The sequence below is a fragment of the Pteropus alecto genome, unplaced genomic scaffold (genome assembly GCF_000325575.1).
Source record: "Pteropus alecto unplaced genomic scaffold, ASM32557v1 scaffold74, whole genome shotgun sequence".
Classification (NCBI taxonomy): Eukaryota; Metazoa; Chordata; class Mammalia; order Chiroptera; family Pteropodidae; genus Pteropus; species Pteropus alecto.
The window spans coordinates 1,716,628-1,727,922 of NW_006436291.1; the positions used below are offsets into that span (position 1 = coordinate 1,716,628).

The following is an 11,295-nucleotide window of genomic DNA, read 5'->3' on the forward strand; positions in this document are numbered from 1 at the left end:
CAGCGGGGTCTCCCGGTGGGCGAGGTGGGGCGCAGATGGGGCGCTGTCCCGCCCACACGCAGGGTCCACGGCAGGGGTGGCCTTGGCCAGGCCCACGTGGTAGCCTTTCCCCCATGTCGAGCCACCTTCTTTCTGAGATTAGACGGCCGGTGGCCTGTGTGGCAGGATGAGGGCAGGGGCAGAGGTGCCCTCTGTACCTCTGGGTGCGACACGGGCACAGACGCCCAGCAGAGACAGGACGTGAACGAGCCTGGGGACAGGGCCATGCCCCAGGGGAAGACTCATCCGAACGGGGTGCATTATGGGTCCCCAGCTCCACAGGGATCTTAGCCTTAATGTCAGGGCGGGGGCTGGACCTGGTCACAGCGTGCTGCCCAGGAGACAGGCTGGATTCGCACCTTCCCGTGCACCCCTCCAGAACATCAGCTGCATGGGGCGGCGGGGGCGGGGGGGGGTGCCCGCTCCGCTTCCTGTGTGACCCCCCCAGGAGAGTGTCGGGCATACTGGGCACCCAGCTGTCGACTGAATGGGGTCAACTTGCCACTCCCCCAGGCTTTGACCCCGTGCTCCCTTGACGAGCGGCTCCTGTGCTTCTGACAGGCAGGGGGAGGCCTTCCGGGGGTATGTGAGGATGTTTCTGTACCACCTTCCCGGAGAGGGGCGGGGGCCATCGCCAATGCTTCCGCTGCTCCCCCCACACCCCCCCGCAGCACGGGCTGCTCGGAAACAGGCTTAGACCGGACGACACTCGGCCCTTCCTCCCTGCCGAGGGCCAGGCCAGCTCCCCGCCAGTCCCTGCCGGCCCCCGACCAGTCCCGGCCACTCCCCCGCCGGTCCCGCCGGCCGAACTCACAGGATTGCTTCTCATCGCTCCGCCCACTGCCCGCGATGCTTTGGGGCTGCCTGCCAGGGCCGCTAATTGCTGGTAAGAAACCACTTCTCCGAATTTCACAGCCTTCAGCAGCTTCCACAACACCTGCCCGGTGAATGAGTCTGGAAGGGAGAATACAGAGTGACGTGATCTGCGCCAGCGGCTGTAACAGCCCTGATATAAATAGCTGGCAGCCTGAAACGGAAAAGGCATCGACACAAATAGAGGTGTTACACTCAATTAAAACACGGGCTGCACGCACGCCGTCACCACGTCACCTGGCGCGGAGGAACGAGAGCGAGGCAGGGCACAGAGCGGGCCTTTGCGGGCATCCCCGACCGCACACCGCGGCCTTGCGGCTGCTGCCCAGCGTCCCCCGCTCCCGCCGACGCTGCCCGGTCCGGGCTCCATCAAGACGCAGAGGCCGGCCTGCCCCCGACTTTGAAGTCTTGTGCACTGCTGGGTCATTCCCAGCCTCGGCTGGGACGCGGCAGGAAAAGGGGCCGCGGCCGGCTGTGACGTTGAGCTGGCTGTCCCCAGCCCGCAGTGAGCAGACTCGGAACGCCAGACGCACGGGGCACAGGTGCTGGCGGGGTCCTTGGCTGCATGCGTCTGCCATGAGCAGGGCTGCAGTACTAAAATAACTTTATTCCCCTTTTACTGGATTAAGCACCTCAAATCGTATTCGCTCTTCACGGCACCGCAGGACCGAACAGGTGGACGCAGAGGCCGTCGCACTATCTGCCCCCAGGTGCCGCAGCTGTTTCTTGGGGCGGAGTTCGTGGGGCGGGCCCGGGCACGTGCCGGAGGCCGGCGTGAGTGGACTCCTATTGTCTCTGCAAAGGGGACACGTGGCTCGGGAGCCCTGGACCCAGAGCTGCGTCCCCCGCGGCGGGGTGCCGAGCCCTCCGGTGGCAGGGGGTCCTGACGGTGACGAAGGGGCGGCCTCCTCGGGCAGGAGCCGGACCCGGAGTGCGCCCACGACCACACCAACCCCACTCGGGGCCAAGCTGGCCGAGTGCAATGTGGTGCTTAGAGGAAACGCACCCTTACGTGCGCGTTAAATAATAAAAATCACTTTTTAGCTGAAGGGAACGATAATCACTTCACTGGGAAAAAAATCTGTTTAGTCTTTATTATAACATTAAGCAAATTAAACATCAGCATAATCCAGGTGATACGAGGAAGGGGTCAGCAGAGAAATTAACTTTGTTGTTCATTAATTTACACGGATTAGGGGAGGGCAAGAGATAGCGGATGTGCTCTAGTTTCTCATGATATAATTTCAAACTGTACACCGTTTGTGGCAGGAGGGTGACTTTGGGGTTAATCAGACTGATTTGTCCTTTTAATTGCTTTCTATTCAAAGAAAATTCATTAGATAATGTTCTCTTCAAAATTCATGAATCAATTTAACTGAAGAAACCACATTAACGGCTCTGGGTTCATTAGCGCAGGCAGTTGCTCGCTGGCAGGGTTTCCTTAGGCAAACAGACTCTGTTTACTGTGATTTCTTCAGAAAGTGTTTTGAAACCAAACTGTTAATCATTACTGTTGTTGCTGCTGTGATGCCTGACTCAAAAAAAAGGAAGGGAAACAGCGAGGCACCTGCTGATCACTCGGAGGAGAGAGAACTCGGGGACAGCCAGGCGCCTCGGAAAAGAAACAGCAAAAGCCGCAGGTCCACACCGCGGGGAGCGAGGAGCAGGCGCCGGCTTCGGGGCCGCCACAGACAGTGCCGGCTGCGGCGCGCTGTTTTCCGGGGAGGGGGCACGGCCCAGGTTTGCCAGAACAGCCGGGGACTCTGCCGAGAGGCCTGGGAACTCGGTGGAGCTGGGGCAGCCACACACCTGCCCAGCCCGTCAGCCGGGCCCCACCCTGGGGGGCAACAGGCCACCTTTCTCTCTGCGTGTGAAGGGACCGTACGCGTCACAAAACAATCACGCGCCCGTAGACGCTCGCAGGGTTGATCGAACTGTTTCGGGTTCGTTGTCGATTTTTCACGGGAAACCTTGTGCACACCGGGCAATAGTGAGGAAAAATAGCTCAGACGAGACAATATTCGGCGGCCAAGCACGTCGCGCTATGAATGGATCTGAAACTCAGCTCCACCCTGTAGGGAGCAAACGCATGCGTTGGCTTAAGCAGCGGTGAGGGACAGGCCGTCGGCCCCAACCTGTGCAGAATCAGACGCTGCCATCAGGCCCGCTGTTGAGGAGGGGCCAACACTGTCGGTTGTTAAATATTATTCTAAAACGTAGTAAAACTTGGTCGTAAAAATTAACATAGTGATATTTTGACGCTGAGGTGGCCACATGAGTCGCCAGTGGCTGGACCAGCATTCCAGGGGGCCCAGAGGGCACCGTTAAAATATTACTCTCTTTCTCCCCATGATGGTCCCCCCTCCCCGCTCCCAGAGAGCAGGCTGCGAACCTAGGGCCATATCTAGGACCCTCCCCTCCTTCACTCGCCCCCTCATCCCCTCTCTGGCCTGTTCCGGGGTCTGCCTGCCGCTGGCCCCGTGCGTGCCGTGGGGTGCAGGCGGGATCTGCTGGGGGTGGACCCCCGCCCCAGGACGCCCTTACCTTAAGACATGCCGTTTGTACTTCGCTCTGGGTGGCTACTTAAAACACCCGCACTGTGACCACCTAACCCTACAAACACTGTTTCCTAAATCCTCTGCCTGGATTGGATGTCATCAGTCAGGGGGTGATGAGGCTGGTTTCCAACACTGACCATGGGAGATGCCATCCAATGTCACGGACACCAGGACCTTATGAGACCGCTTTCCGTGCCACGTGTGGGAGTGGACATCGGGGCGGACTTCACTAACACACCTGGGCTGACACGGGTGATGCTCTGAGAAGGGTGCCCCAGGTAGGCACCAGGTACCAGGCACAGGGCAGGAAATCCTCGACCCACCTGGGAGAGAGGACCAACAGACGCAAAAGCACAGGTGACCCCAAGGCTGGAACCACCTGACGACCTTCTGCCCCAGCTTCTTGAGGTGTAACTGACAAATGAAACGTGTGTCACATGATGATTTGATGTTCATCACGTGACAACTTACAGGTCTAATACAAGAGCTGCAAGATGGGAAAATGCCCTTGAAACAGTTCAAACCACGGAACGTCAAGGAAATGTAAGTTACGAATGAAAATTTAGTACTGAAAAAAAAAAAAAACCCAAAACAATAACTACAATTTAAAAACTGCACGGCATGGGCTGACCAGCAGAATAGGGCCGCCAGAGGAGAGAGCCAGTGAAAATGAAGATAAGTCGACCGATGATCTGACCTGAGAAAGAAAAATGCTAAAAACAAACAACAGAAAGCCACCGAGGGCCTTGGGGACATGAGGGACAAAGCCAAAAGGCCTAACACTTGTATTACTGGAGTTTCAGAAAGAGAGGGAGAGTGTGGTATAGGAAAAATAGCTGTCGGATATCCAAGTTTAGCAAGAAATATACATCTACGGAGTTACGAAGTCTAGCAAAGGGCAGACGGGACACACCCGAAGGCGTCCCCTCCTGGACCTCGGATCCAGCTGCTGAAGTCTGAAGACACAGAAAAAGCTTTGATCCACCGGCGGGAAACGCCGCTTTGCCTACGGAGGAGCGACCAGAGGGTGACGGATTCTCAGAGACAGCGGGGTCCCGGAGCGAAACGGCGAGAAAGAAAGAGCAACTCGGAAGCCTAAAAAGAGCCTTCGGAATTAAAATAATGACGTTTGCAGATAGAAAACAAACACACACAGATAACGCGTTGTCAGGAGACCAGAGCCAAAGGAAACCCGGCCGCGGGAAGGGACGCCCGGGCGGCGGGTGACGGACGCGCTGGCGGCCGCCCCGCAGGGTGCTGCCGACCGTTCTTCGGCTGCGGCCTTTAAACCGTCTCTGATGGACGCAACTTCATGACGCTGTCGGAAAAGGTTTTCCGTGTGTGTGGATGTAACATACGTCACTATGACGTCACGGACCGGAGCGAAGGGTCTGGGTGGTGGTGAGGGTTCTGCGTTCCACGTCAAGGTGCTCAGATACTGATTCCAGTGAGGCTGTTCGCGTTAAGCATCGTGACACCTAGAGCGAAAGCTAGTGAAACTAACAGGTGAACTAAAATACTAAAAAAACGTTCAAACAGCTGAAAGAGAGGAAGGGAGGGGAGAAATGAAAAACGGCGGGAAAGACAGAAAACCATAAATTATGTAATAATAATAAAATGTAATAAGAACAAATAGTGAAATAACTGTTTTTATCTAAATCCAATCATATCGGCAATTATATTAAATGTAAATGGTTTAATTTTACCAGTGAAAAGATAGTGTGCGTCAGCATGGATTGAAAAATAATGCTAGCACGTGCCTTCTAAAAATAATAGATGTGGGTGAGTTAAAGCTAAAAAGATGGAAGAAGACATACCATGTAAACTAATATGAAAAAAGTTAGTAATAAAGTAGAGTTAAGAGCAAAAAAGATTTCCGGGGTAAAAAGCACTATTACATAGTGACAAAGGGACAGCTCAGGAAGACGACACCCACCGTAAGTGTTTATGCACCTAACAAGGGCTCTGCTTCCACCTGAAGCGAAGACTGACCAAAACTAAAAGGAGAACGAGACAAATCGATCCACGATTATACGTGGAGACGCCGACACTTCTCTCTCGGTCATTGACAGAAATAGCTGACAGAAAATCAAGGCCATAGAAATGAAAAGCACCATCAACTAACCGGTTTTAACTGACATATAAAGAACACTCTACTCAATAAAGCAGAATATATGTTCTTTTCAAATGCACATGGAATACTGACCAAGGTATACCATATTCTGGGTCATAAAATACATTTTAACAAATTTAAGGTAACTGAAATCATACAAGTTATATTCTCTGATGACAATGGAATTAAGACTAAATTTAACAAAAACACAAGAGAAAAATCTCCAAACATGTGGACAGTAAATAAACCACTTCTAAATAATCCATGGGTCACAGAAGAAGTCTTAAGTGAAATAAAACACACTGAACAGAAGCAAATGGAAAAGACAGCATATCACAATTTCTACGATAGCTAAAGCAATACTTAGAGGGAAAGTCCTAGCAGTAAATGCATGTTTTAGAGAGAAGAAGCATCTCCAACGTAAGAAACGGGGAAAACAGGAGCAAAAGAAAACCAATCCGAGAAGAGGAAAGTAGATAATAAAGTGATGACAGGAACTGACGAAATGGAAAACAGAAAAGTGAAAAGAGCAGAAAACCCAAACTGGGTTCTTTGAAAAGATCCATAAAATGGAATAAAATAAAATAATCGATCAATAAAATAAAATAAAATAATCGATCAATAAAATAAAATAGATACATCTCTAGCAAGACTGATAAAGAAAATAGAGAACAAATTATCAATATCAGAAGTGAATGAGGGGACGACACTACTGACTTCACAGACAGTCAACGGGTAACAAAGGGTTCCTACAAATAACTGCCCGGTAGTCAATGACATAGATGAAACAGATCAATTTATTAGAAACTACAAGCTGCCAAAACTCATCCAAGGTGAAATAGACAATTGAAATAGTTCTGTAACTATAAAAGGACTTGAATTCACAGTTTAAAATCTGGAATCGTTAAGGCTAGATAATTTTACCAGTAAATTCTATCAAACATTTAAAGGAGAAATATGTCAATTCGGCATCATCTCTTCCATAAAGCAGAAGAGGAAACACCTTCCAAGGCATTTTGTGAGGCTACAATTACTCTAATACCTAAACCAGAAAAAAAACAGAAACCAGAAAGTACAGATAAATATCTCCCACGGACACAGATGCAAAAATTCTCAACAAAGTATTGGCAAGTCGAATTCTGTAACAGATAAAAAATAGTAAGACACCGAAATTAAGTGGAATTTGTCCCAGGAATGCAAGGCTGTTCAATATTTGAAAACTCAACGAGTATCCGAAGCTTCAGTAATCAGACGGGGTGTATTGGAGAAAGAATAGATACCTAGATCGATGGAACGGAATGGAAATAGACCCACAAATATAAGAGCGAAGGTGATCCACCAGAAAAAGGATAGTCTTTCCAACAAATGGTGCTAGAACTGGGGACAAACAAGGAAAAAAAAAAAAATTGAAAGAAAGAACCTAGACACAAATCATGCGTCTTTTATAAAACCAACTCAAAATGCATCATAGATATAAATCTAAAAGGCAAAACTACAGAACATCTAGAAGTTAACACAGGAGAAAAATCTAGGTGACCTTGGATTTAGGGAGGAGATTTTAGATATAGCATGATCCATGAGAGAAAAAAACGGTAAGCTGGACTTCATTAAAATAAAAAAAATTTCTGCTCTGTGAAAGATACTGTGAAGACACTGAAAAGCAAAGCCATGGGCTGAAACACATGTCTGATGCAGGACGTGGAACCAAACTATACAAAGAACACTGAAAACTCGACAGCAAGAAGGTAAGTGAACTAATTATAAAACATGCAGAAGATCTGAATGAGAATCTCGCCGAAAAGATGTACGAATGGCGAACGAGCATATGAAAGATGAACACCATCTGTCGCTAGGGGATCACGAATGAACACAGCGAGGTACGATTACACAGCCCGCAGAGTGGCCACGAGGGGAGAGCAGGCCGCGCTGGCCGAACCCACTCTGGGCGGGGAGGCGGAGCAGCGGCACAGCCCGCTCACGCTGCCCACGGCACGCAGAGCGGTGCAGCTGCTCCGGAAGACAGTGTGGCAACTTCTTGCAAAGCTAAACAGAGGCTCGCCGTATGAACCAGCAAGGGCACGCCTGGGGATTTACTCAGCTGATCTGAAAATTTACGTCCACACGAAAGCCATCACGTGGACGCCGACAGCAGCTTCATTCACCTGTTGCCAAAAACCGGAAGAGGCAAACGAAGGACTGTCACTCAATCCTGAAGACTATCTAGCCGCTCAAAGACACGGACGCGCCTTCAATGTAGACCACTCAGTGAGAGAAACCGTCTGAGAAGGCTTCGTGTTGTGTCATCTCAACCACATGACGTCTTAGCAAAGGAAAACTGCGAGACACGAAGAAAACAAAACTTCTAAGCAATGTGTGCAAACTAACAACAAAAAAGCCATTTTGGAGGATCCCAGGAAGGAATGCGGACGGCGACGGGCATCTGTCTGTCTCACAGATGCAGGATCGACGCCACCGGAGCAGGTGGGGGCAGAAGCGACTCTGGACATAAACGGGGCCTGTGAGGCTGAAGGCAGGAGGAACCGCGCGCACGCCGGACTCCCGCTGACGCAGCTGCTCCCTGCGGGGTATGGGCCAACACCGCCGTGGGTTCTCCCGACGCGGACACTGAGCAGATGACGGTGGGAGCCCGCAGGTGACCGGGACGAGCCACCTGGCGATGCGTCAGGGCTGGAGACGTGAGGATGAGCCGATGCTCGCCGGTCGAGGGGGACAGCACCCTCCGTCGCATAAACCCTCGACACGATTTCGTGAAAATGGCACTTCACGTCTGTGGTCCCCCCTCACGACCCACAGCCTCAGCCTAATCATGAGAAAAGTGATTAGATCATCAGATAAACTCCAATACGGCGACATTCTACCGAACTCCTGACCAGTACTCCTGGGAACTGTCAAAGTCACTTAAAACGAAGAAAATCTGAGAAAATGCCACAGCTAAGAGCAACCTAAGGACATGTAATGACCGAAGGTAATGTGACATCCTAAACAGAACCCTGGACACCGGGCGAAGCTTAAGGCAGTCCGGATCAAGTACGCCGTAGTTAATGACAGCACCGACGTGCCGGTTCACTGATCGTGACAGATGCATCACGGTCACGTGAGATGCCAGGCACAGAAGGAACAGTATGGGCGTCAAAGAACCGTGTGCTGCGTCACAATCTTTCCTGTGACTCTTCTGCCGCCCTGAAAAGAAAAGGCGATTAATAACGAACTAGTAGGATGTATCATATGAACAGCCTAATGAAGGAAAACACATAATTGTGTCCATTAACTAGGCAGAGAATTCAAAAAATTCACCAAAATTCAACGTCGACTCATGATGAGAGCTCTCTGTCATCTAGGACGGTACCTTCCAGTAACTTCCTCAGCCTGATAGAGGTGTTGATCGATTAATAACGAACAAGTAGGATGTATCGTATGAACAGCCTAATGAAGGAAAATACATAATTGTATGCATTAACTAGGCAGAGAATTCAAAAAAATTCACCAAAATTCAACATCGACTCATGATGAGAGCTCTCTGCCATCTAGGACGATATCTTCCAGTAACTTCCTCAGCCTGATAGAGGTGTTGACAGGAAGCCTGCAGCTAACATCACACCTAAGCGTGAACCGCTGAACCTCTGCTCTCAAGACCGAGAAAAAAGCAAGGACGGCCACCCAGCTCAACGCCACAGCTGCGGCTCAAAACGCAGCCCCGCAGCAGCGGAGGGAGAGACTGGCGAGTTACGCGTGGCTCCGGGCGGCCGCCCCTGACGTCAGACGCACGAACTGCCAGGAACGAGCTGGGGCTCTGGACGGCGACCTTCGGAGGATGCACTGACCTCTGTGAAGGCCTCTTGGGGTGCACACTGCCGGCCAGGCCTGGTTAGCGGCAGGGGGCCTGCTCCGGCCCGTCTGGAGGCTCCCGCTGAGCTGGGGGCGCCCCGCCTGCAGGACACGGCCCCTTCCCTGCCTGGAAGACAGGTGACAAGGCCTGCCCTGGAGAGCCACCCCTTCTTCAGAAGATGCCTGGTTGCTTGTCTGGGGGCCGTCCCCTGACAGGCCTTCGAGTAAAGACGGACTGTCGTTCTGTGGTCTCGACTCACCTGGGACCAGACGGCTCTGCTCGCCTGGAGACCAGGTGGGGAGGCCAGGTTTGGATCACTCTCCGAGAGTCAAATCCACCCCCAGGAAAGAAACTCCGCCAGCACCGAGTACGTTCCAAAGCACCGAGGGCGGTCCTCAGCATGCTGTGAGTGGGCAGCTGCGTGGGACGTGGCGGGGAGGCCCCTTCCGCGGCCAAGTGCCCCGAACGTGTGAGCAACGCTGGGGACTCGGGGGCAGGGCTGCTGCTGTGAAGAGTCCCTTGGAAATCCTGGTAAATCTGCTTCAAAACCAGTGACGCCACAGTAAGTGCTTCTCTCCCTTCAGTGCCCCAGACCCTGTGCCCACCTTACGCAGCCCTCGGGTGCCCTGCAACGCGTGCTGTCCTCGTCACCTGCCCAGGAGCCACACCCGAGGTCCCGGGGCAGCAGGCTGTTGCAGGCACGTGGGGCTCAGGCACAGTCCCCTGCGGCCTCGCACGCTTTGTGGCCATCACTGTATAAGCGCACGGCTGAGTGGCTTCCCGGACAAACGCACGCCACCCTCGGTCTGCTCCAGGTGACAGGACGTGCAGCATGAGCTGGCCTGTGTGAAAACGCCTCGCCCGCAGGCCCATGCGGCCCTAACAGCTGGCTGTCCCCCAGTAATGCGGCGCCCTCGCTCACACGGGTTTGGGGAGGGTGCAGCCCCCGGCACAGCCTCGCGCCCTTTGTGGCCTGCCTGGGCTTTTCCTCTTTCGGGCAAGCCACAGGTGGCCTGTACTCGGTGGCCGTCCTTCAGGGGGCACAGCAGGCCGCGGTGTCACCCACCGCCGTTCAGGGGGACCAGCCCAAAGTAGTGAGCGGCATGCAGGGACGTGCCCGAGCCTGCTCCGGCAGCCTGGAGACCGGTGTCCCCCAGCATGGGCTTCTGCCGCCTCCTACACTTAGACACCGCCACTCGGTGGGGATGGGTCTCAGCTCTGCTCACGAGAAACCGCGCGGGGCTCTAAACGTTCACGTTTCCCTCTTGGCTGGAGGTAAAGTGGGTGAGTGGGGAAGACAGAACCTGTGAGGCGCTGACCCCCCACCCCCCATGTCCGGGCCGGCCAGGAGCAGAAACGCTCCCGCAGGCTCGTGGGTCCGGGTCCGGGAGCGCCGAGCAGAACCTCAGAGCTCACCCCGCAGACCGGACCAGCCGCCGGCCTCCCCACGTGCGGGGGAGGACGCGCACCCTGGGCAGGCCCGCTCGGCCGACGCGAGGCACAACCGCGTCACAGCTGCCCCTGGGGCCTTCGCCGTCGCCTCCCCGATGATTACAGCGCCCGGAACTTATTCAACAGAAGAGTCGCGCCTAAGGCTTTGAGCTCGAACGCGCGGCAGCCTGCGGAGAAACGATCGAGCTGCATCTGTCCTGGAACGAATGTGACCACACGCTGCCACCGCCACCATCCCGATAATTGTCATTCGGCTCGAAGCTGAGTGACCGACTTCCAAACAGGTGTTAATAGTTTCTGAGCACGACGGGACGGGCGGAGAAGCCCACCGCACAGAAGTGCCGGGGCGAGGTGTGTTTAAGGTCGGTGTCACCCACCCCGGGTGACTGGGGAGACGGGGGGGGGGGTCACGG

General features: G+C 53.3%; 1 protein-coding gene across 1 annotated transcript in view; it reads right to left on the reverse strand.

Annotated features, from left to right (window-relative positions):
- MGMT (O-6-methylguanine-DNA methyltransferase) overlaps window positions 1-11,295 on the reverse strand; it is a 191,630-nt gene that overhangs the window by 5,488 nt on the left and 174,847 nt on the right. Inside the window, exon 5 of the mRNA XM_015590141.2 lies at window positions 854-993. Coding sequence (XP_015445627.1) covers window positions 854-993 — 140 coding nt within the window. The remainder of the gene's footprint in view (window positions 1-853; window positions 994-11,295) is intronic.